At 38.4% G+C, this 27723-nt stretch overlaps 1 protein-coding gene across 2 annotated transcripts in view; it reads right to left on the bottom strand.

Annotated features, from left to right (window-relative positions):
• The window catches only part of LOC127445997 (RIPOR family member 3-like), a 68776-nt gene that overhangs the window by 26205 nt on the left and 14848 nt on the right, over positions 1 to 27723 (bottom strand). Inside the window, exon 5 of one of the 2 annotated variants that reach the window (XM_051706572.1) lies at positions 12235 to 12343. In XM_051706572.1, the coding sequence (XP_051562532.1) occupies positions 12235 to 12343 (109 nt within the window). Of the gene's footprint in view, positions 1 to 12173; positions 12344 to 27723 lie in introns of those variants that run through there. The other variant, XM_051706573.1, reaches the window with a different exon arrangement.

The following is a 27723-nucleotide window of genomic DNA, read 5'->3' as shown; positions in this document are numbered from 1 at the left end:
GATCGGACCAGACGGGCTAGCCTTCGCTCCCCACGCGCATCAATGAGCCTTGGGTGCCCATGACCCTGTCGCCGGTTCACCGGTTGTCCTTCCTTAGACCACTTTTGGTAGGTACTAACCACGGCATACCAGGAACACCCCACATGACCTGCTGTTTTGGAGATGCTCTGACCCAGTCATCTAGCCATCACAATTTGGCCCTTGCCAAAGCCAAAAATTTCTGTACATCCAAGAATTTTCCACTTTGTGAAGTTTCATCACATGCTTTCTGCAGCACTTGCCATAGGTGTAATAATTTTGCAGGTGGAGATGGTATACCATCCCCAATAAAAGCACCCACAATAAAGTCTACATAATCTTCTATATTTCTGTCTAAACAACCATGTTCTAACAGTGAATGCTTAGCCAGCATAATAAACCCAATGACTCTGCAATGTAAATAAACAGTTCTCTTTGCACCAGGGAATGCATTCCTCAGTGCTGCTCTGGGGGTCAACACATAACACAAGCCCTGACTCTCACATCAGCATATGCATTCCTGCCTTCATCACTAACATCTCTGCTGTAACTCGAGAAGCCTCAGTGGTCAGTGACAGATATGTCGCCTTTTTAAAGATAAAGAGCTACACTCTCTTTACGCAAGACTTCCTCTGTTGATGTACAAAGTGTTTTATTTTTGTGTTTTGAATAAGACTGTCAATCGAATAATTTAAATGACATGGCGATTAATTAATCGCAATTTGCTGAGAAAGGCCCCAAATGAAGATAAATTATGTATCATTTATATTGAATTAAATAATTATACATTTAATATATATAATATTATAATTCAGATTGAAAATTATTTTATTATTATGGAATTTTATTATGGAATTTACATAGGGGTCAGGGAGCATAATTAATTGCATTACTTTTTATGTAATTAATCGCACTAAATTTAAGTGTTAATCGAAAACAACAACAGCTTAAACCAGCATATCGTCACTGTCTGATGAAAGGCACGTATCTCCAAAAAATTCTTTTTTCAAGGGCATGTAAAAAAACTCATAAACAATCTTACAAAATGAATTGAAAATAGCATAATTAGTCACCTTTAGCATCATAAATAGAATTCTATCATTACACATCTGTTAGTGAACTGTTCAATATTTTCCATAATTGGATATGGATTTTTGCCAGCGAACGTAGACATGGTTCCCTTGATTCAGTTCAATCGACATTGCTGTAAGCACTATGGGAAGTGTCCTTCTTCACGACCTTGCTGAAACCCTTATACAATCACGCCAATCCTCTGATTGGCAATGGTGTCTGAGCCCCTCCCCTTCAGGTGCTCAGTTGGCCTGAGAAGGTGCTCAGTCACCATTTCTTCAGAATTTTCTTCCTTCAAGCCTGCAAACTTTGTCTTCGTCTTGGAACCCTCTCTGCTTCGCCATAGAGATACGTACACTTATAGCAGACGGAACTTCTCGGCAAGATGCAAACAGGATGACTGTCGCCTGTGTTCAGCGCCTGCATCAAGAGACTTACCGCTCCCCTGTGAGTTCCAGTGAAGAGTTCTCCACATCGCTCATCGTTGATCAACGCGGGCCATAAGGCATACCTTGTTGATGCTTTATAACGAGACCATCAAGCAGCTGCATGGCTCTGCATCAATGTGTAATAGACCAGTAGAAATGTCAACTGCTAGAAATGTATCAAGTATCATGTCTATCATGTCTATCGTGGTTATGCAAAATCCGTGGCAATGCACGTTCCCGAAAATCATTGTATTATAATCGTAATTTTGCATTTTTCACGGCCATCGATGATAGTGCTCTCTCGCAGTGCTTACCCTTAGGGTGCAAGGAGAGAGTATGTATCCATGGCAGTGATATACTGTATGTGTAGACTTATATATAGTAGAGGGGGCTTCAAGGTAAAAAGATTGGGAATGACCGGACTGGTGCATATTTTCATAGAAAAACAATAATAAAAAAATAAAAAAATAAATAAAAAAAAACAGCATATACAGATGCAGAATAGCTTCTTTGTGGTAGTTTATGGCATATAAAATATATTAACATTGTATAACTTTCATGAATAACCCATTAAGCATTATTGCATTATACAACGCTTAATAGTTCAAACTGGAAATACATTAATGTAGTTATGAATGTCATGAAAAATTGATTTGAAAGATTTAAATGTTGATGAACTAGCTACTAATCTGTTAAGAATGAGGCCTATCTAAAGTATATGTTTGTTAATGGCAAATGGAAGTATAAATTGTCATCCCATCTCAAAACCTCAAGGGTGAGGACCCCCCATAAGACTGGAATAAATTCAGGCGAAACTCCTACCTGCTTCCCACAGCGCTCCGGCTGGAGTTACTGTATCCTTATACACACACACATATACATATATATATATATATATATATATATATATATATATATATATATATTATACGCACACACACACACACACACACACACACACACACACACAATATTAACTAAAAAGCCACGTCTTTTTAAAGATGTCGTTCCGCAAGTATTCCCTATGTGAATGGCACATCTCGCTGCTTGATGAGCACGAGAGCTGTGTTCACTGCCTGGGCCGTGCCCACAAGAAGCTCTCATGGAGACAGACTGCCCTCTATTGGAGAGCACATACACATTAAGTTTGGTGGCTCTGATGATGGGGATGATGTCAGGCGAGTGGTCCACAGATGATGTTGCCACCCCTTCCCCCAGTGAGGGTGAAGAACGTGCACAAGCCACAGACAAGGAGCTTCTTCGCATCCTCACGAGGGCGGCTGAAGAGCTCTGTCTTGAGTGGTCCCCTCCAGAACAGCCAGAAAATTCTCGCCTGGGTTAATAGTTTTTGCAAATCGGCCATCGACAACAGACCGCGGTCTGGAGGAGTGCACCATTCTTTCATGAGGTCCACATGGAGCTCACAAAGACCTGGTGTGCGCACTACTCTTCGCGCACTCAGGTCGGAGGTGCTGCATTCCTGGACCACGTCGAAGAAAAAGGCTACTCAAAGCTTCCCCCGGTGGAACAGGTGGTCGCAGCTCACCTCCGCCATAATACTGCCATGGGATCGAAATCCCGCTCTGCCCACCCCTCCAAGCTGTGTTGACTGACGGCCGCACTGGCTGGAAGAGCTTATACAGCAGTGGGCCAAGCTGGTTCAGCACTCCACAGCATATCAGTGCTCCAGGTTTTTCAAGATAAGCTCCTCAAACAAATGGATGAGCAAAGCTCCGATCCAAAGCTGTTCATAGAGCTCCGCACTACTACAGATATGGCGCTGCGAGCCACGAAAGCTACTGCTCGGGCCATCGGCAAAACGATGAGCAACCTGGTGGTTCTGGACCTGCATATTTGGTTAACTCTCACGGAGATGCATGACGCAGAGAAAGCCACCCTCCACGACACCCCAGTGTCGCCTGACGGTCTCTTTGGCAATGCCGAGGAAGGCTTTTCAGAGCGCTTTATTGTGGTGCAAAAGCAGTCTCAAACGATGAAACACTTTCTGCCAAAGAGAAGTAGCACTTCCCTTTTCCCAGCACGCTCCCGATCTAATTTTGGTCAGTGCCCGGCAAAGAATCCATCTCTCGCTGCCCCAGCGCTGCCGAATGTTACTACTGAGCCATCTGTGAAGCCACTCAAACCGTGGCCCAAGCATAAGCACCCGCCGTCTCAGCGCAAAAACGCACTGATGGAAAAACCCCGGCCGGGCAGCAGAAACATTCCTGACATGCCCAGCCCCATGAAGAGGAGCCCAGAGTTTGCTGTTATTCACGGCCCAGAGCCGAAGAAGGCTTGATTCGAGGCACAGTGTTCCTCCCCTCTTCCCCAATACTGTTCATTGGGAACAGGACATTGTTCAAAATGTTGCTTCTGTGTGTATTACTCAAATAAATATTGTTCTCACAAAAGAGAAAAAAGCACCCGTTGTACAAATCGGGATGCTCACACATTCTAAGAAAATGGGCCATTTCTCTTCACGTATCATTCACCCCACACATTATACTCAACCGCTTCCCTATGGTGAGCGGTGCTCTATCTCCTATAGCGAGCAAATCAATAAGCCTGCTGTCCCTCTGTGCGAATGTGTGGCGAGCCCTCACAGGCGTGTCAGACTGGGTGTTAAAAACGATCAAGTATGGTTATACGATTCAGTTTGTACACCGGCCACCTTGCTTCACTGGTGTTTTGGAATCTGTGGTCTGACCCCAGGATGTGCCGGTGTTACATGCAGAGATTGCAGTCTCCTCGCAAAAAACGCGACATACACAGCGGGGTTTACAGCCATTAATTTCTCATTCCAAAGAAAGACGGCGGGCTTCGGACCATTCTAAATCTGAGACGCTTGAATCGCGCGCTTATGAAGTGCCCGTTGAAAATGAACGGTGTGCGTATTTTGAATTTCCTCGACGATTAGTTATTACTAGCCCAATCAGAGGCACTACTGAGCAAACACAGAGACTTGCTGCTTTGCCATCTGAAAAATCTGGGTCTGAATGTCAACTGGGCGAAAATCACACTTTTCCCCAGCCAGCAAATCTCCTTTTTAGGAGTTCATCGCACCTCATGAACGAGTGTGTACAGACCATTCTTCGGTATCTGTCTCAGTTCAAACTGGGGAAAGCATTGCCACTGAAGTCATTTCAGAGATTGCTGAGTTTCATGGCGGCAGCATCCACCATCATACCGTTAAGTCTGTTACACATAAGACCTCTCCAGTACTGGCTCAAATGACACATTCCACATCATGCCTGGAGCCACGGGCGCATGCACATTATGGTGACTCATCGCTGCCTGGCTGCTCTAGCACCATGGACAGCCCCATCCTTCTACCAACAGGGTGTTATGCTGGGTCAAATTTTCAGAAGAAAAGTGGTGACCACAGATGCAACCAACACAGGTTGGGGCGGGGTGTGCGATGGACGCCCGACTTTTGGCACCTGGACAGGAGCGAAACAGGCGTGGCACATCAACCACCTAAAACTACTGGCTGACTTAATAGCTTCGACAGCTTTTTATTCCGACATTGTGAATCACCACATTCTGATTCATTCGGAAAACACAACAGTAGTGGTGTACATAAATCGCTAGGGCAGACTCTGATCACCACAATCAATGAGCATGACACAACACCTCCTCCAGTGGAGCGGATCTGTTGTCACGCCTGGGAGCATTAATGAAGACTTCATCCTCAGACAGTGATGAGGATTTGGGAAATATTCGACAAAGTGGAAGTCAACCTATTTGCCTCTGCGGAGAACGCCCACTGTCCCCTTTGGTACTCCATGTCCCAAGCCCCACTGGGCGTGGATGCACTGGCTCACAAATGGCTGGTGAAACGCAAGCATGCATTTCCCCTGGTGTGCCTCCTTCATTCTGTCAAAGTCCGAGTGAACATGGAAACAGTTCTGTTAATTGTGCCAAAATGGCCCGATCAGTCCTGGTTTCCGGAGATTATATAAATACTAGACGGCTCTCCATGGGCAATACCACTGAGGAGAGACTTTCTCTCTCAAGCACAAGGCACGATTTGGCATCCCCAGCCAGAGCTGTGGAACCTTCATGTGTGGCCCCTGAACGGAGCACATCGGATGAGCCAGAATTGGCTCAGTCGGTGATAAAAACTATTTTACAGTCTAGAGCACCATCCACAAGACGCCACTATGCACTTAAATGTCACATTTTTACAAACTGGTGCTATTTACATGATAAAGACCCGGTGAATTGCCCCATATCTGAGATTTTGACATTCCTTCAAGAGCGGCTGGACGCTGATCTTACTCCGTCAATGCTCAAGTTTTATGTAGCAACTACAGCCCTGGAGGCTGGCTCTTCGATAGGCAAACATAATGTAGTCATAAAGTTCCTTAGGGGAGCGAGGCGTTTGAACCCCCTTGCCCTGCTATGGTGCTGACTTAGGACTTAAATCTGTTGCTGAAGGCACTCACAAACCCGTTTGAGCTACTGGAATCTGTTGAGCTGCGGATGCTTTCCTTAAAAACCGCACTCCTATTGGCTTTTAAATGGGTGGGTAACATGAGGGTGCTGTCGACTGACAGCTTATGCCTGGAGTTTGGTCCAGATCGGTCAAAAACCACCATTAAACCTAGAAAAGGCTACCTGCCTAAGGCTTTATCAATGCCCTTCAGGGCACAGGTGGTTCGTTTGCAAGCCTTTTCCACCACCGTTTCATTTGGACGAAGAGCAATCTATGCATATGTTATGCCGGTGAGGGCATTGCATACATATGTCGAGCGCACCCATACCATACAGTTATTTTGTTACTAGCAGCGGAAAAATAGCAAAGACATGTTCGCGTGAGATTTTTGCTTGCATGAATTAGTCACTATCCAACAAATTTGTGTACACAGTGTCAAGATAAGTAAACTATGTGACTATGAAATATTTGAGCTGAGGATTTTGAAAAGTTCAGTGAAGACGCACATAAGATCGTTGGTATGTACTGCTCATTTGACTACGCCCCAAATCTCAGTTTGAACAAAAGCAGAATAAAGTCTAAAAAAAGGGAAATACTTTTAAAGAGGTATTTTGAAAATCCTAAAAAGAGAATGCAAATCCTATAACAATTTACTCAACCAACAAAAGTCAAAAGAGCACATCTAATCTATTTCGTTATAACTCTAAAATCCACAATCTTATGCGGATTATGACTTATGCAGATGATTAAGGGGTAGTTTACTAAGCGATTTAATGCTTAAAAAGCATTTTCTCACAATAAAGATTTGAACAGCTTTTGCCATGGAAATAAAGAGTTTACAAATTGGAAGCAGAAAGATACATCTCTGAAGTTGTTTTAGCCTTTGTCTGCAAATCATTTAGTTTCAATCTTTTTCTTGGATGGAAATGCAGGAATGTAGTGTTATTGTGACACATACAAGGAAACCCTGAACAACAGCATAAATGCACACACATACACACAAAAGTAGCTGTGTTTACTTATATAAGCTGACACACTGCTCACAAAGGATGCTTGAACCAGAGTACGAACTGAACATCCTTTCAGGACCTTGGGTCCTTAAAATAACTACTGCCATTACATAATAACGCTTGCTTGCTTACATTTAGGACTGTGTGGAATGTTGAATTACAACCATAGGCAATCAAAGAAAAGATTTAAACCAAACTAGATTATAAACTTTTTCAAAAACTAGTGAGATTCCTTCCATCTAGTGCCTATATAGGTTAAAATGAAGTCAGAAGTTTACGTACACCTTAGCCAAACACATTTAAACTCAGTTTTTCATAATTCCTGATATTAATTGTAGAAAACATTCCCTGTCTTAGGTCAGTTAGGATCACTACTTTATTTTAAGAATGTGAAATGTCAGAATAATAGTAGAGAGAATGATTTATTTCAGCTTTTATTTCTTTCATCACATTCCTAGTGGGTCTGAAGTGTACATACACTTTGTTAGTATTTGGTAGCATTGAGTTTAAATTGTTTAACTTGGGTCAAATGTTTTGGGTAGCCTTCCACAAGCTTCACAAAATAAGTTGCTGGAATTTTGGCCCATTCCTCCAGGCAGAACTGGTGTAACTGAGTCAGGATTGTAGGCCTCCTTGCTTGCACACACTTTTTCAGTTCTGCCCACAAATTTTCTATCGGATTGAGGTCAGGGCTTTGTGATGGCCACTCCAATACCTTGACTTTGTTGTCCTTAAGCCATTTTGCCACAACTTTGGAGGTATGCTTGGGCTGACTGTCCATTTGGAAGACCCATTTGCGACTGGCTGATGTCTTGAGATGTTGCTTCAGTATGTCCACATAATTTTCCTTCCTCATGATGCCATCTATTTTGTGAAGTACACCAGTCCCTCCTGCAGCTTCACGGTTGGGATGGTGTTCTTCGGCTTGCAAGCCTCACCCTTTTTCCTCCAAACATAATGATGGTCATTATGCCCAAACAGTTACAGTTTTGTTTCATCAGACCAGAGGACATTTCTCCACAAAGTAAGATCTTTGTCCCCATGTGCACTTATACACTGTAGTCTGGCTTTTTTATGGCGGTTTTGGAGCAGTGGCTTCTTTCTTGTTGAGCAGTTTTTCAGGTTGTGTCCATATAGGACTCGTTTTACTGTGGATATAGATACTTGTCTACCTGTTTCCTCCAGCATCTTCACAAGGTCCTTTGCTGTTGTTCTGGGATTGATTTGCATTTTTCACTCTAAACTACATTCATCTCTAGGAGACAGAATGCATCTCCTTCCTGAGCAGTATGATGGCTGCGCGGTCCCATAGTGTTTATACTGGGTACTATTGTTTGTACAGATGAACGTGGTACCTTCAGGCATTTGGAAATTGCTCCCAAGGATGAACCAGACTTGTGGAGGTACAATTTTTTTTTAGGTCTTGGCTGATTTCTTTTGAATTTCCCATGATGTCAAGCAAAGAGGCACTGAGTTTGAAGGTAGGCCTTAAAATACATCCACAGGTACACCTCAAACTGACTCCAATTAGCCTATCAGAAGCTAATTGCCTAAAGGCTTGACATCATTTTCTGGAATTTTCCAAACTACTTAAAGGCACAGTTAACTTAGTTTACATACACTTCTGACCCACTGGAATTGTGATATAGTTAATTAAAAAGGAAACAATCTGTCTGTAAACAATTGTTGGAAAAATTACTCATGTCATGTACAAAGTATATGTCCTAAACGACTGCCAAAACTATAGTTACTAATATGAAATCTGTAAAGTGGTTAAAAAAAATTTGTTTTAATGACTTCAAACTAAGTGTATGTAAACTTCTGAATTCAACTTCAGCTGCCTTCAGAATCCTAACTGCAATGAAACTTCATAATGTACTGAAAAAAATTATGACACACATGAAATTGAAAACACATAATCTTCCCTCTAGCTCACACAAACAATACAATGGAAGAAAAAAAAAGATTTAGTGGTGAAGTAAACTCAGAGGAAAAGATTAAGTACTTTCTAAATTGAATAAGTTGAAGTCTGAACTTGAAAATATTAAGTAAATTCTACATTTCCACTCAATTCAAACATATATAAATGAATGCTCTAGCTTATAAGTAAATATTATTTATGATTGTTTGTTATCTTTACAATGCGTCGTTATGTATCCATCCTAAAGTAGAAAATCTTGTTATATTTATTCACTAATTTGAGTTAATTTCACAGATAAATGAAACAAGTACATTTTACTTAACTTTTCAAAGCTGGTGTTCGCAGCATGCTCCTGGCTTGAATAATTAATGAGCTTGCCTGTTCCTGTTGCTGATGGCACGCTGCACGAGTGTTTGTAGCTTGCTAGCCTGCTTAGCTGTTCATCCTTTTATCCTTTGCCATTTTACTGCGTGCTTCGGGTTTTTCCGCTTTTCTACTGTTTCATCTGTGTGTATTATAGGGCGCACACTCATTTCTCTCATTTCTTTTTTCCGCTTGTCTACATCTCGCGTCTCGACTGCATGCATTTTTTTTCTCCACTGTGTTTTACATGGATTATTGCATCAATCTCAAACATCTACTGATTAGGAACCACATCGATCTCAAACCCTCACCGCTCAAGAACAACCATAGCAAAAACAACAACAAACAATTGCAGTAAGTCATGGCATCCGCTCATGTTATTGCTTCCTGCATTACATGCCACATGTTTACTATTGCTTCTTCCGTCAGCAGTGTGGGATTTACATGTGATAAATGTGATAAATGTAAGGAATTATTCAGGCTGACGGAGAAGGTTAATGAGTTAGAGACTCGCATCCGAATGCTAGTGGAGTTCAGTGAGAAAGAGAAGCCGGTAGATACGGTTTCGGATGCGGGTAGTACAGCAACCAACACACACACTTTGGTTCCGGCTGAAGAGCCCCCGCAGCAGGGCAACTGGGTGACGTCTTGGCGGCATACTCGCTCAGCAAAGCGACACCACTCTCCCATTCTTGTTAGGGTTTCCAATCGATTCTCCCCACTCAGTGATGCACCCACTGAGAATCATGTTGAAAGAGCCCTAATAATTGGTGATTCTATTGTAAGGAACATGGAAATAGAGACTCCAGCCAACATTGTTAAATGCATTTCGGGGGCTCCTGCGTCTGACATCAGATCAAATGTACAAGTGCTGGCAAATGCTAAACATAGATTTTCTAAAATTGTTATTCAAGTCGGTACTAATGATGTCCGGCTTCGCCAGTCGGAGATCACTAGAGATAATGTTAAAGAGGTGTGTGAACTTGGAAAAACGATGTCAGACACTGTAACATGCTCTGGCCCCCTCCCTGCTCATCGTGGTGATGACGTTTATAGTAGATTAGTGTCACTGAATGGCTGGATGTCTGAGTGGTGTCTGGAGAATAGCATAGGATTTATAGACAATTGGAAGAGTTTTTGGGGTAGACCTGATCTGCCAAAGAGAGACAGACTCCATCCCTCCAGGGAAGGTGCCACTCTCCTCTTTAGTAATTTGGCTCATAGTCTTAATAATGATAGTATTTGACTAACTGGGCCCCAGGTCAGGAAGCAGACAAACTGGTTAAACCGAACATCTGCTAGCTATCTTGAGACATCACATAGGTCACATAAACTACAACACATAGAGACTGTATCACCTAGATATCACATAGAGACTGTGTCTGTTCCCCGAACTACCAAACACAAAACTCTCACTAAATAATGTACAAAAAAATCTGATTAAGGTCAAACTTGGAAAAAAATAAATAAAATAAAAATTAAAGATAAACATCATATAAAGTTAGGGCTGCTAAATATTAGATCTCTTTCTAACAAAGCACTAATTGTAAATGAAATTATTACAGATCATAGTTTGGATGCTCTCTGTTTGACTGAAACCTGGTTTAAACCAGATGAATATATTAGTTTAAATGAATGTACTCCCCCAGGTTATTGTTATAAACATGAGCCTCGTCTGAAGGGTCGAGGAGGTGTTGCTACAATTTACAGTGAAGTTTTGATGTTAATCAGAGGACAGGATATAAATGTAAGTCTTTTGAACTAATAATGCTTAATATGACACCATCAGATATAAATAAAACATTTATGTCATCTTTTGCCCTTGCTACAATATATAGATCACCTTACCCAACGAAACCAAATGAAAATTCACAATTCTCCAGATTAGCAGATTGTATCAATGAAATCAATGATTGGATGGCCAGAAATGTCCTTCTACTCAATTCTGACAAAACAGAGGTACTAATGATTGGACCAAAAACCTCTAAAAATAAGCTGCTAAAATATAATTTGTCTTTTGGATGTACTGTTACATCGTCTTCTTCAGCAAAGAACTTAAGTGTTATATTTGATACCAATTTGTACTTTGAAAATCACATTTCCAGTGTTTGTAGAACAGCATTCTTCCACCTGAGAAATATTGCTAAATTACGACACATGCTCTCTGTTGCTGATGCCGAAAAATTAATTCATGCGTTCATGACCTCAAGGCTAGATTATTGTTATGCATTACTGGGAGGAACCTTGGATTTAGGATGGACCACACCGAACCTCACCGAAATGACTTGCAGGTTTAACTGAATTGCACCTCATTAATCTCTGCCTGCATCACCTTTGTCTATTGATGGACTACACACTTGAAATGGAATACATAGACTATCATTTAATTGCCAACAAAATCCTTCGTCAGCCATCTAACAAAGGACAATGCATCTATGTGAACTTCTGCAGTTAATCCAAGATGGACTTCAAAGTCTTGTTTTTGACTTGCACTGCACACAAATAACTAATATTGGCATTATATTCATGTTGTTTAGGCAGAGGGGAACTGGCCCCCACAATGAGCCTGGTTTCTCCCAAGGTTATTTTTCTCCATTAACCAACATCTTATGGAGTTTTGTGTTCCATGCTCACAGGGGTTCTAAATACAATTATTATATAATTATTTAATTTCTGTACACATTTTACAATCATATTTAATCAAACTACACAGTGATCACTGTAAGACAGTATAGATAAAACAGTTTCATTTTTTGTTTTTGTTAATGCATGATTTTCTGTAAAGCTGCTTTGAAACGATGTGTTGTGAAAAGCGCTATACAAATAAAAATGACTTGACTTGAAGTTAAGTTGATTTTACATAATCTTATACCATTAAAATTAACATATGAAAATAAAAATTTGCAAAAAAAAGTAAATCTTACTTGTCTTTTTTTGTGTGTGTGTGTAGTGGACACACACACACACACACACACACACGCTTACCGTCTCCGGCCACCGAGTGTGTTTACTCCAGTAAAGGAACGGCTCCTCTGTACCATTCCGCCATCAGCCGGACAATCAAATTTCAGCTTTACTGACATCTCGTCTCCACCTGCAACACACACACACACAAATATTACACTGAATTAAACTGAAATATACTGCATTTATAAATAGAACACAAGAGGAGAAACGTTTTGTTATATTTTGATGCTGTTCTTTTTCCCTTACAATAAAAGTGAGTGGTACCCATGCTGGGTGTAATCTGATTACCAAGTATTTATGTACAGTAATCTAATTACTTTTTAGTCAAATAGTAGTGTAACACATGACATTTTAAATGTGTGCAATTAGATTACAGTTTTTGACTTTCAATTAAGTTCATTACTTTTAAACACATATTTGTAAAACAATATTATTTACAGGTATGTTGAATACAATATATTGACGTTTATGTGACAGCTGAAGGGCCCAAAACAAGTCACTGTAAGGGAGAAACGTGTAGTGTATGAGTGAAATACTGACATTTGAATTTGTAGAGAGAAAAACAAAATATTTTCTGTGAAAAGTGTTTTGCAAAGTAACTTAAAAGTGAAGTCATTAGTAATGTAATTACTCTCCCCATGAAGCAATCAGTAAAGTAATCACACTGCAATTTTAGATAAGTAATTAGTCATTTGTAGGGGATAACTTTTATGAGAAACTTACCCAAAATTGACAGTACTTATGTGCTCCACAGAAAAATGAAAATCAAACGGGTTTAGAACGACATGAGGGTGAGTAAATGACGACAAAATTTGTATTTATTTTTTACTTTGAATTGTCCCTTTATGGTAACAACTGCATGTTTTATGACTTTGTTTTTACCTAAATTTGAACCCGTGGCCCAGCGGTAAGTACACATGCTTTAGACAGGCTGTGTTGCTCAAGTGGGAGATCCAGGTTCGAGTCTAGCCTATATTGTGTCCTCATCCCATACCCTTTCTCTCCCTCATAATTTCCATCTCTTCTCAACTATCGCTATTATAAAAAGTGACAAAAAGCCCCAAGAAAAAGGAAATATGTGTTTCTAAAATCAGTTTTTTGCTTTCAACCTTTTCAACTTAACCCCTAAGTCTCTTATTATTCAACTGACACGAAAGAGCGGATATAACCTCAGTGACACTCACCCTATTCTCCAACATGAGAAATATCAATGTCTTTGTTCTGTCTCTCCCCATGCAATAATTCATTTCTTCTCTGTTGTAAGCAAATTTTGAAAATTCTTCAGACTCAGAGGCCCCAAAACACCTACAACACCCAACAAAATTATCTGAAAAAGTCAAGATACATGCTGTATGTTTTTTTCAGTTAACCTAAAAATGCACAATGCACTTACTCCAGTGCATTTAAAAATGCATGTCATTGCATTAGATAACAAAATAAGTGGCATTTATTTTTAAGAAACATTCCTTTCCAAGCAAAACATTTCACATACAAAGTTTTTATATTATAAACCAATATATTTATCCTACTGTTCAAACTGGACACAACATGTATTTGGACACCTTTTGTTTGTCAAACGCAGTGAAACTACACCTGTGGAAACGTTCTGCTAGGACTACAACCATCGAGAAAGAAATGCTTATCAACACTCTTAACATTCATATTATTTAAATAATATAAGTGTATCCCGCTATATGCATATATATCCATAAAATAGACCTTCGCTCACCATATTCAGCCAATCATGCCAATTCGGACCGGAAGTCAACCGTCTTAGCTTTGAACGTTGGGTGTTTAGTTTGTTCTTGTGAGATTCACAGGTTTTAAACGGACATTTTAAGCACCTCAGAACATACAACACACACTGTGGACGTGGTTCGTTATTTATCATGATGCACTTGAATCCGTGTTTTATTTGTTACGTCATACTTTCGTCGCGTTCCATCTTTTTCGCTTTAACTTGACCGTTTGCTACAAGCAGAGTTTCGTTCGTGAACGAGTCGTTGTGTTTAAACGACTCTTTTAAGTAAACAACTTCCATTGTTTACAACTCGGTGTTTTTGAATGAATCAGTTGAATCGTGATTCATTGACTCCTTAATAGCACAGCTAAGACGCTCATTTGTCTCTACCTAATGGCGTATTCTACAGAAACGGTGACTGAATGAGTCTCTTTGGTGAATGAAATCAAAAGACTCGAGTCACTGGGATGAATCACTACTACAATACACCGTAATATCGCGTCCCCTACTAGTTTAAACCCCCTGTGTGAACTTGAGGGGAACTGACTTCATGTTCATACATAGAATCACCCTGACGCCAGTTTGATAAAAATAATTAGCAAAAACACATAGGAACGAAATATCACAAATGAGATCTCTAATATCTGATTTCTTCTCCTTGACGTTACTCATTAGTAAACTTGTTAGAGTGTCATCAAGCCTGCTTGTGGTTATAATGCAACAGATGAGGACAGACTTTCAAATTCGGTCAAAATATCAACGAAATCAAATCTTGGATCTAAAACCAACGACAGGTTCATTTAAAGGTGTTGGAAACTATTTTTTTATGGAATGGTATGCAGAAAATATTCCAATTTCCTTAAAGATATCACTGAAATAAGTCACTGTAAGGGAGAAACGTGTAGTGTATGAGTGAAATATTGACACATGAATATGTAGAGAGAAAAACTAAATATTTTCTGTGAAAAGTGTTATGTAAAGTAACTTAAAAGTAAAGTCATTAATAATGTGGTTACTTTCCCCATGAAGCAATCAGTAAAGTAATCGCATTGCAATTTTTGCAATTGTCCTACCGGGGTCTCTGTGACAGCACTAGACTCTGTAAACAAAAATGTGACCGCGGGCCGCAGCCAATCAGACAATCAGAAGGCTTACTTTCTGTCTGTCAATCATTTTGCACGTTCTCATAGGCCACGTTCACACAGCAGCAGAATACGGTTGTCAGACCTGTTTTGAGAGCTTAATATGGTTGCATTCACACACAAGACAGTTTATTTACGAGTGTGACCTCCGCGTTCTATAACCGAACTGACACCTGCAAATTTTCAGGACTCACAACCGCATTCTCGGCAAATCTGTGCTGTGTGAACGGAATCACACTGGACAACCAGTTGTCCAAATATCAAATTAAATGTGCTGTGAGCGATGTTAGCTGTTGAATTAGCCACGCCCCCTCTTTCCAAAACTCTGCACTCCAAAGATACCAAATTAGCTTTATTGAGGCTAGCATTATGCAGACACGGTTGTTAAAAACAACAGCAGCACAATAGCGCCCTCAACTGACAACTGTTATAAACAACATGGTATAAAAATGGCAGTAAGCCTCAATAATTCACTGAAACTGCAATACATTGAGAACGTGCAAAATGACTGACAGGTCGAAAGCGTCAGAGACCGCGGCACGTGCACACATTTTTGTTTGCTGTTTACAGGGTCTAGCGCTGTCAAAGAGACAGGTGAGATATCTCACTGCATTTATTTCAGCAATATCTTTCAGGGCTTAGGACAGTTTTTTGCATACCTTTCCATGTAAAAAAAAAATGCTTACAACACCTTTAATTTCATATTCAGATTCATAACAGATGTCAGCTGAGGGAGCTATTTTGCTACTGCTGTGTTTAACAGCTGTGAGAAGATGCCGTGCTGTTTGGTTTCATTCACAATGGTACCTTTGGAGGGCGGTGTTTTTGGAAAAGGGGCGTGTCTAATCCAATGGCTCAGTCTCCTGGAAGTTCCATAACAGCTAAAATCGCTTACAGCACCAAACTCAAGGAAGAAGCAGAAATTGGAGTTGTTCTACACAGGTGAGTACGTTTGGTCATTGTCTGTAGATGACACTGCATTATTATACTTATCTGTCAGGGAACCATTCTTTTGAGTCAGTTCTTTTCAATGAATTAGCTGAAACAGTTCACAAATCGGTCTAAATGATTCATGATCACGGGTATTTTCAAAGTGGCGGGCCACACAAAGAAGTGCTAGGGGGTCAGCGGGACATTTTAGAAAAATAAAAATAAAAATTATGTAAAAGAGAAAAGTTGACATTTCATAATTTTTACGACTATTATTGACGTCCATAGCTTTTAACTGTGAAATTAAAACAAATCTGCAAATTGTTGGGGAATAGGCTACAGCTAAACCCAGTAATAAGACCAACAGACCCAGACTCAAAGTTTTAATCAGTTTCAGGGAGCGAACTAACTTATACGATTTTCTAACATTCTGACTGGCAAAAAATAGGAAGATTACAGAAACTGCCCCAAACATGGTATATGCATCCGAATACTTGACAACAGTAATTTTAAGACATAACATTAATTATCATAACCATAACTAATTCTAGCACAAAGGAAGATATCATGAGTCGTGGGGCCTCTTTACTCATGATGTCCATGAAACATCCATTCCGTGGTAGCTGATTGGCTCAGAGGCACCACATTAACAAAAACATAGTCACAAGCCCAAACATTTTCTGGAGGAAAAGATGATTAGAGAGAACCAACAGGTCATATCGTATTTTATCAAGGTTACATGGCACCCAGAGCTGGAATGCAGAGCCTGCAAGGAGACTTGGGAAGAGCACTGAGAAAGCAACACACTGATACAAACCAGAATTCTATATAAAGGTTCCATTAATGATTAAATAAGACATGTAATATAGAATAATCTTCAGTGATTAATGGAACTAGAAAGAGCTAAACATGTTATTAATGTAATTAATGAATGATTAAACTTGAGAAAAAAAGGGTACAGCATCAGTGCATATCTATTGTATAGATGAAGCTAGGTTAAATGAGTTAACACTGTTACTGCACTATATGAGTCAGACCCTCAGTCACTTCTCAGATATGAAATACTGTATACACATTGCTTGTGAAAATAATAGATGATTAATTATTGAATTATAATATAATACATTATATAACATAAAAAAAAATAACATAAAATAATAATAATAATGCTTGTTTTTTTTTATCTCCTTTTCTCCCCAATTTGGCATAGGTCCATGTGGTGACGTGGTTACTCATCTCAATCCGGGTGGCGGAGGACAAGTCTCAGTTGCCTCCGCTTCTGAGATAGTCAATTCGCGCATCTTATCACGTGGCTCACTGTATATGACACCGTGGAGACTCACAGCATGTGGAGGCTCATGATACTCTCCGCGATCCACGCACAACTTACCACGTGCCCCGTTGAGAGCGAGAACCAATAATCGTGACCATGAGGAGGTTACCCCATGTGACTCTACCCTCCCTAGCAACTGGGCCAATTTGGTTACTTAGGAGACCTGGCTGGAGTCACTCAGCACACCATGGATTCGAACTCCAGGGGTGGTAGTCAGCGTCAATACTTGCTGAGCTACTCAGGCCCCCAGTAATAATGCTTGTTAATACATTTGTTCAATTCATCCAGAACCATAGATAGAAGCATAATAAAATGAAAGGTAGAGATATTAAATCCTTCCTTTCAACGTATATACTTTCAAGAATATTTTGTATTTGTGTTGTATCTTTGTCACTGTTGCCTTTAGCTTGCTAACTGGGGGTTGTTCGGCAATATTCTCTGTAAAACTGCTTTGGAACAATATTTATTGTGAAAATTGCTATACAAATAAATTTGGTGTCTCTTCAGGTTTATAGCTAACATTAACAGAGACAAGAATTTAATAGAAAGAGAAAAAATAATAGATTAATAGAAAACAGGTGTACAATTATTACAAACTAATACAAAGTAAATATTTTCCTGATAGTATTCTAATAATTTATTTTAGCTTTAGTACAATGACAATATCAAAGCCAGTTATTTCAATTTAACATTATAACAAAATGCACTGAAAAAATGCAAAATCGCATGTTGTACCGTTTACTAAATCATATTAATTGTGATCTACGCAACAGATTGTGTTTCTCTTCTAAACTTGTTTTCTTTGCTTTCAATTAATGTAATTCTCTAGAATGTGCATTCTACTAGATTAAATTATATAATAGTGAACCAATCAAGTTTGTTCAGTTTGTTCAGCAACAGCGCAAAATTATTTATGCTGCTCATTCAGTTAACTTAATTAAATAGAGCTAATGCAGCACAATTCTTGAACATTTTGTCACAACTTAATTTCATTACATTTAATCTATAATTTTACTTAATACATTTGTGTTGGGACTACATGAATCCCAAACTGGGCAAGGGATTTGTAGTTCCTGTATGCTTTGCATGGGACTTGATGGGGAGAGTAAAAACTTTGAAATTAAGTATTTTATGTATTTTTGATCAAGATGAGAAAAGAAACTCAACACTTGATCGTGATGTTATTTTGGGATTTAGAGCTAATTCTTTTATGCTGGGTTAGTATTGTGGTGAAGATTGGAGCTTTTACTTAGGTTGAGGACATGTAAGAACATGCTGTAAGTTGCTTTACTCAAGGAGCAATTACTACTTACCATTTAGTATGCTTATGTATGCTAATGCTAGCTAAAAGTTAGCTTACTAGCGTAACCTTGTTATATACAGTAAACCAATATTGTAACAAAAAAATCACGTAAAACAAAAAATAAATCATGTCAGGGACACATATAAAATCAATTTGATGCTACTTAATTTGGTCATTTGAAATTGTATTATGTTGAAATTACATTAACCAATTAAGTTTTCTGGCAAAGAATTAATGTTGTAAATTATGTTGATGTAACTTATGCACATGATTAAACCGATGTACATGATAAAATCATGTGACTCCATGTGAATCTTTTTTATTATATTATGTTTATTATATTAACACAATTTTAATGGGTCTTTATACATGAAAATATATACTACGGTAGCTACTTTTATAGTTTAGTATTGTGAGGGTCCCTCACAAAGTAATCATCCTATTTGGTGGTCCTAGGCATCAAAAAGTTTAAAAACTCCTGCATTAGCAGACCAGTCTGAATAATTTATTTATTTATTTATTTATTATTTTTTAAATCTGTACCCAGAAATCAATAATACCTGGAAAGGTTATGAAACTGTTATGGAAGTTCATAGGTCAAAAAGGTTGGGAGATTAAAGTTAGCCTAGTTCTGAGAAAAGGTTTGCATTATTTGTTTGCACTTTGCAGATGCCACTTGGTTTGATATTTTATTATCTAATGTATTGGAATTCATATATTTTACAATTGGTTTAAGATTGGCCAGATACTTTTTGGGGCCACTGTGACCTTACATCTCCTTTCTTATCTTCTCTGTGGCCAACACACTGCTGTTGGTTGCAATTTTTGCTTATGGATTTTGCACCTGTTTGCCTCAGGAAAAATTTTGTTGACAGTGGCACACAAGAGAGAGAGAGAGAGAGAGAGAGAGAGAGAGAGAGAGACTGGGGTGGTAAAAGGAAGACAGGATGAAGATGAGACACTAGAGGACAGGAAAGGGACAGACAGATGTCTTGATTACAAACACAGAGGTGAGTAACATTCTCTGCTGCACAGTAACTCATGATTCTTTTCCTACAAGAGGAAGAGCGAGATCTGTAGGGCAGATGAAGAACTGTGGGGGGTTGACTGGCAATGGGTTTGAGCTGTAACCATGGAACCACAAGTGTACACGTGCAGCGTAAGGAGTGTTAAAAAATAACCTCCAATGTGATTCTTGCTCTCTTTTTGTTTTCATTCCCAGAGTTTTGCCCAACACAAACTGTCTGCTTCATGCAATTCAAAATAATTTTGAGCAAGTGTTGTCAATATGTAGCATGAAATAGAAGAGCATAAATGTTGAACCTCCTCTGGCTAAATGAACTTAAGCACTAAGGTTAACCAAAACCCAGCACAATGATGTAATTATCCCAGTCCATGTTTGTTATTGGCTGTTTTTTTCTTCTCCCTAAACCACACTAAAAACAATTTTTCCCCCCTAGAAGTAACATGGTGGGTTTAGACACAATTAAAAAAGTAATTCATTATATCCTTGAAGATATAAACACCAAAGACACTGTGAGTATCTGGAGTAGAAGAGAGAATGTTGTAAATGTTTTGGTTTGCATGTAAACAGGTCACAAAGAGTCATTATAGTAGTACATAACACCATCACAATTAGATTCACACGGAATTGCTCTCTCACTTACGCAACAGTAAGTTGCTTAAAAAAGCTTAAAGCTTAAAAAAGGTCACAAAAGTAGTCCATGTTACATTCCTAAGTGTTCTATAGGCATACGATAGGTTTTGGTGACAAACAACATGAAATGTAACTAATTTAAGTGACAGTTTTGACGTCTATTGTACTTTCATGGATAAAAGAAGCTTGTTCACAGTGGCACGCATGTTTACGCGAGAACTTGCACTGTTTTTATCGCAAAACACGTGGAAGACATTTTTATCCAAAGCGACTTACAGTGGTATATAAAGTATACAGTGCCAAGAAAAAGTATGTGAACCTTTTGGAATTACCTGCATTTATGTAGACATTTTTCTTAAAATCTGTTTGATCTTCATCTAAGTCACAATATTGAACAAACACAAACTGTTTTAACAAAAAACACGAATTATTGTATTGTTCTTGTACGTATTGAATACATCATTCAAACATTCACAGTGTAGGTTAGGCTAATGACACTGGCAAACCTGGCATCCAATTAATGAAACGAGATTGGAGGTGTGGGTTAGAGCTACTTTGACTTATAAAAAGCACTCAAACATTTTGAGTTTGCTATTCACAAGAAGGATCTGATGATGTAGACTGTGTTTCGCAAAAAAGAGATCTCAGAAGACATACGATCAAGAATTGTTGCTTTGCATAAAGCCGGAAGGGGTTACAAAGTTATTTCAAAGAGCTTAGATATTCATCTGTCCACAGTTAGACAAATTGTCTATAAATGAGACGATTTAGTACTGTGGCTACTCTCTCTAGAAGTGGTCATCCAGTCAAGATGACTCAAAGGGCACAGCGAAGAACGCTCAATGAGGTAAAAAAAAAAAAAAGAACCCTAGAGTGACAGCTAAAGACTTGAAGGAATCATTGGAACTGATTAACATCTCTGTTCATGAGTCTACTATACAGAAACATTAAACAGGCATGGTGTCCAAAGACAGCATTGACACTTTACAACGCTACTGGAAAAAAATGTTGTGGACTGATGAAACTAAGGTTAAGTTGTTTGGGAAGAACATGCAGCACTACGTATGCACCGCACCGCATATCAACATAAAAACATCATCCCTACGGTGAAGTACGGTGGAGGGAGCATCATGATCGATAAATCCAATTCAAAACAAGAAAATCCACCTTTTGGAGTGGCCCAGTCAGAACCCAGACCTTAACCCAATAGAGATGCCATGGAATGACCTCAAGAGAGCCGTTCACACCAGACATCCTAAGAATAAGGCTGAGCTGAAGCAATTCTGTAAGGAATAATGGTCCAAAATCCTTTCTGAACGTTGTGCAGGTCTAATCCGCAGCTACTAGAAACGCTTGCTGCCAAAGTAAATAAATACAAGGGTTCACTTAATTTTTGCACAGCACTGTGAATCTTTAATGGGATGTGTTCAATAAAGGCATGAAAGATTATAATTGTTAGTGTGTTGTTAGCTGAAGCACACTGTGTATGTCTATACTTGTGACTTTGATGAAAATGAGATCACATTTTATGACTAATTACTGCCTTTATGTGCTATCGGAATTATCCTACTTCCCACTTCTGAAGTGGTAATTACGAGTATGACACGTTCAAGTGCTTTGTTGTCAGAAAGAACAGGAAACATGGCCGATGCCAGGTTCATTCATACATATTTTTAAGGAACTTTTATTTTGACAGCAGAATATATTACTCAGCCTGCTGACGATACTGGAATTTTGGTCAAATACAAGCTATTAGCACAATGCATCAAATGGTTGCTGATATACATAAATTAATATGACCGAAACTGCAAGTGTTGACAATTAGCTGTATTTAGAAAAATTAATAAATAGTCATTCACTAAAGAAACCGTAACCTCTTCCGCCATGTTGAAAGTTTACAACTCCTCCCATCTCGGAAAACTTGGATATCAAAATTATCTCAGAGTTTCCCAGTCATAATTACGACTTGAGGAGTCGTTCATGTGCAACTTCCAAGTGGGAAACTCGTATTTACTATAATTATGATAGCATGTGAAGGCAGCATTAATACAGAAAACCAGCTAATTCCAAAGGGTTCAAAAACTTTTTCATGCCATTGTACATTTTATTACTTTGTCTGTTCCTTAAGAATAGAACCCATTACCATGGCATGGCGAATTCTAGTGCTCTACCAGTTGAGCGACAGGAACCCTATATTAACCCTATAAACATATCAGAATACTTAGTTGTAAATGACATCTCTAGTCCTGTCTATAGTATTTATTTATATATATATATATATATATATATATATATATATATATATATATATATATATATATATATATATATATATAGTAGGATGCATAGTAAGACTTCTGAGGGCTGGCCAAAGAAAATATTAGCACAGGGATCATGTCTAGCATGAGAAACTGCAATACTAAAACTTTTTCCAGTTTGTTTTTTGGCAGAAGGAAGAAAAACAGAAGGAAGGATAGGGGAGGTATCATGGATTTATTGGCTGGAACCATGATTCAGAGTATGATTGCTGTATTTCAAACAAATGCAGGGAAATTTGGCTCAGATATTTGTTGCACTGCAGCCATGTGGGATAATTGAACATGGCAAGAGTGTTAACAGTTACCAATAACATTAAGCATTCAAGTATGTGAATCTTCCTGGAAACAGCCTGATGGCCATCAATCATTTGTACAGGGGACTTATGGGATTTGAGCCAAAGGGAATAGATCACTAGTCCAGAGCACACAAAGCCACGTATCAAGAAAAGCACAGGGTAATGATGGCATCAAAGGGAGGGAAGGTTCACATTGTAGGTCAATTTATTTTAATTGAGAGGAGCAGACTTTGTAGGACTTTACAGGACATATCGCACATGAGGATTTGTAATGATTGATATGAAAGCCACCATTCTGACCATTTCTCTTGTAGTTATACTGTGAAAACTAGCAAGGGATGTAAACAAACTCCTAATACTAAGTACTAAAATTTGGCAAGTACTCATCCCTTGCCATTTTTGCTACAGACATGAATGATAACTTAAATCGTCAAGTTTTTTAAAAAGAGGAGTGCTGTTATTTTTCAAAGCGATCAGACTTACAATTTTCACCTGGCGCATGATAAAACAGACTTTCACTGAAGAAGGGACTCATGCCATGTCTAGGGACCAGAGTATCATAAGTCATGTTTCTGTTCAAGTTACAAATTTAATTTATGCTCAAAATCGTAATATTGCTAAAACATTTTGAAAATAAAGCAGTGTTTCCATCTCATGTGTTTACTAAGAGAATAAAATTGTCCAGCCTGATCCCATGAACATTATGTGACCATGGCAAAATTTTTGCAAAACTAAATTACGTACTTCATTCCAGATTTCGCTGCAGTTTCTTAGTGAAATTTCCAGCGGGGGGCGCCAAAAGCGAGTGAAATGGTGTCGAAATCAGACAAGGTTTTTAAGGTGAATGTTAGATGGAGGTTTTAATGAGTAAAATGTACATCCCTAACCTAAAACTTTTACCTAAACCCAACCAATAGTTTTCTAAATGGACAAATGAGACTAGACTGTTTCCAACAATGTGATGCTTTTGCAGGAACAAAATGCTTATGTGGCAAGCTGCTTACAACTGCACATTGCATAGAACTGAGTCAGAATAAAATACAGCAGTGATCCTCAACTGGTGTGTCACCACCCAAAAATGGGTCACAGGTCGAATGTGATTGACGGACGACAGGGGAAACACTGCTGAATGCAAATAATATATGCATCTGACCCCATAATCACGCAGAGTTAAGACAGCACAATGGGCATAAACATGGATCGTGCATGAATTTTTGTTTGATTGTATGAATTAAAGTGTGAAATTCATACAATTTCAATTCAGTTTTGTACAAAAAAACTGTATTTGGGTCACCACTTGATGTTCAGTGTAAAATCAGGGTGCTGCTATACAGTACATTCACCAAAGGAAACATACCTATTATTAGGGATGGGAATCATTATGAATTTGAAAATTTTTCGAGTTCCAATTCAGCTTAACGATTCCGGTTCTCTAGCAGTTCCATTACAATTATTTTAGTACTTATGAGGAAGAAATATCTGGAAATAAGAAACACAATATTGGTTTTACTGCCCACAGCAGCCTGTTACCAAATGATGAGATGATTTCATGTTTTAATAGAACAGATTCTTGCAAAAGGTGTTTACACAGTGGTTTTCATTGAAGATATTTTATTAATGCATACATTTTTGTAAAACGGCACTAATTACAACAAAACTTCTACTGTGTATCTTTAACTACACATTGTCATATCAACAAGCATCCAGTAATAACGCTAATCAAAAGTCTCACAAGCTTTAAACTCTAGTGCATTTTTGGGCTGCCGCCTGCAATTTTTCCACACTCAAATTTAAAAGCTCACCATTCACACGTACTTTGGGGTAATTGCAAAAATTTGTCTAATTTTTCAGAAATCCCCCGAAAAAAAAAAAAGATTCCAATTATTCATAAATAATATTGTATGTGTTTATAATCTTATGATAAACAGACAATTTTTGTCATAACTTTGTAAGCATGTAATTCTAGTTCTGTTTACTCTATTTCACTTTGAAAAGTCTCATTTTATTCCACTAGATGGAAGCAAGCACAAGAAAGAAATATTTTCCTATATCACATTCCATCACAATATACAGATCTGAAATGTAGGTGGTGCTCTAATGCATTTTAGCCCTCAGATGTGCTCATCCATAAACATTTAGTTTAATTTTCTCTTCACGCACCACCCCCATTGTTTTATTGAATATCTCGGCCTCTGAGTGGACTAGAAGCTCAATAGGTGTCAGTAAGCTAGGTGTTATTAGAAAGCTTAGATCCTCCCCTTTCTGATGATATATAACATATATAGTCAAAAACATATTTTTCTAATGATTTGTTTAGCATGCTTTTCCTGCTGGATGGCATATTTTGTTCTGGGTATCTAATATATAACATTGGATTATTCAGCCAAGCAAGCTCACAGAAAAGGAAAAAATGGCTCATTTTGTAGAAAACAGATATAAACAGATATACGTAAGAGCAGATATAAAGTTTTGGGCTATTTGGGGCTTACAGCAGCAGTGATCGACGCATAAAAGAGATGTTTGTATTTGATGACTTACAGAAAATATTTCACTGTGTGATTCTTTTGAAAATCCTTCAACCTGTGGTATTAGTGCAACAAAATAAACTGTACAGTCGCATTCCTGAGAAATAGAGCTTTCATTTGATATATGAGTTGTCTATTTAAGTGCTATTTGAAAGACTATTATATTCATATTAATATTTCTACCCAAGTACCCCTAATTTGCGACGCAGTTGTTTTCAGGCCTTATTTTTTTATTTTATGTAACATATAAATGCAAAAGTGATGGTATTCTCTGAAAAGTTCAGATTTGAAGCTTTCAAATGATACCTCATTTGCCTGACCTATGTATACGGAGACTTTAACGTTTTAAGTGTAAACTTTTTTTGTGATATAATGCCCCGCTTTGGACCCGCCGGTGGATCCATAGAGAGGTACACAAAACTGGTCACGCGTACTGTATGTTTTGTGCTGTAGATTCAAAAGAACCGACTCATAGGCACCATTTGTTTGGGAATCAGACTGCACTGGTTGCATTGTATGAGTATTTTAGTTTGGTGTTCAATACAAATCATCAGAAGAATGCACATTTGATGTCATTAAAATAATTAGTTCGAAACTGTACTGCATAGGAATAATTTCTTGGTTCCAAACCTTACTTAGCAACAACATCTCTTATGTTTTTGGACTGTAAAAATATCCCTCATACTCTCGCTTTAATTCACGCCAAATTAAAGCATTCCGACCAATCTGTAACATTGGCTGAACCAATGCTGTGAGTTTGGGACGGGGTTATCTGTTTATTCAACCAATGGCATAAGGGGGGAGTGATTGGGAAACCTGTTTGAAACTGCTTTGTGAAAATGACTTTGTAGAGCATTAAACTACATGAAGTGTAGAGTCCACCTCCAAATCTCACTTTCGTGAGAAACTCGAAAGCATTTCGATGTGAATTTATGTGAACTTGTGTACCGTATGTTGTAAATTAAGAAAGATTTGTGAGCTCACTGATTGCAGATTTTTTTGTTCTGACTTTTGTATCTCATGGTTTATGATTCTGCTGTGAACTGGAACTGCTCTTGAGTCATAGTTTTCACCCTTAAATAACTTTCAAGAAAGAGGGCTCAGGGGGGTCGTAGCTGTGAGTGAACTCTGCCCCCTTTCAACTAAACCCCAGAGAACAAACACACACAGTTTCCTTATCAGTTTACCCTGGAACAAAGCCATTGATGACACATACACTTGACTTGAAAAAATGACTTGACATAGAACATGAATTAATGTAGAGCTGAAACTTTGCTGCGCTTGAAGAAAAATCATCAGCTCATTGAATACTACCCAGTACAAAAACATACCACAAACAGATGGGAAACAAAGATGTGTTTTGTTTGTATCATCAAGAGGATCAGCATGGAAAGCAAGTATGGAAGCCAGTTACTGCAACAGTTTCAAGTGAATATAAAAGTCTGAAGTCACAATAACTATAGGTTATACTTGGCATAGGGGATTTGAACAAACCCCTAAACATAAAAGAATAGTTCACCCAAAAATGAAAATTCTCTCATCATTTATTCACCCTCATGCCATCCCAAATGTGTATGACTTTCTTTCTTCTGCTGAATACAAATGAAGATTTTTAGAAGGATATTGCTGTTCTGTAGGTCCAAACAATGCGAGTGAATTGGGCCAGACCTTTGAAGCTTCAAAAATCACATGAGTTAACATAAAAGTAATCAAGATGACTTCAGTGGTTACATTTATATTTTTAGAAGAGATATGATAGATGTGAGTGAGAAACAGATAAAAATGTAAGTCCTTTTTTACTCTAAATCTCCACTTTCACTTTCACATTTACATCTGAAAGTGACATGTGGTGCCTGTTTAGTTTCACTTTCACATCTGAAAATGAAAGTGGAGATTTCTTCTAAAACATATTTGTGTGTGTGTGTGTGTGGGTGTGTGTGTGTGTGTGTGTGTGTGTGTGTGTGTGTTCAGCAGGAGAAAGAAAGTCATACACATCTGGGATGGTACAAGGGTGAATAAATTATGAGAGAATTTTAATTGTGGGATGAACTATCTCTTAAGTATCAAACTTTGGTGCATTATTTGTTCTGCAACGTTTGTGCTACAGACATGAATGATACTTCAAATCATGTGGCTTTGTGAAGTGATTTTCACCTGGCAGATAAAAACATGGTGGAAAAAATCCCATATATTTGCACCAGAGCCATATCTAGGGACCAGATTATTAAACCAACTTGAGGTGGGGCTAAAAACGCATTAAAA

This window comes from Myxocyprinus asiaticus, chromosome 9, assembly GCF_019703515.2.
Source record: "Myxocyprinus asiaticus isolate MX2 ecotype Aquarium Trade chromosome 9, UBuf_Myxa_2, whole genome shotgun sequence".
In the NCBI taxonomy this organism is placed as follows: domain Eukaryota; kingdom Metazoa; phylum Chordata; class Actinopteri; order Cypriniformes; family Catostomidae; genus Myxocyprinus; species Myxocyprinus asiaticus.
Note: the sequence above shows the minus strand (reverse complement) of the source record. Positions and strands in the feature narration are given on the sequence as shown.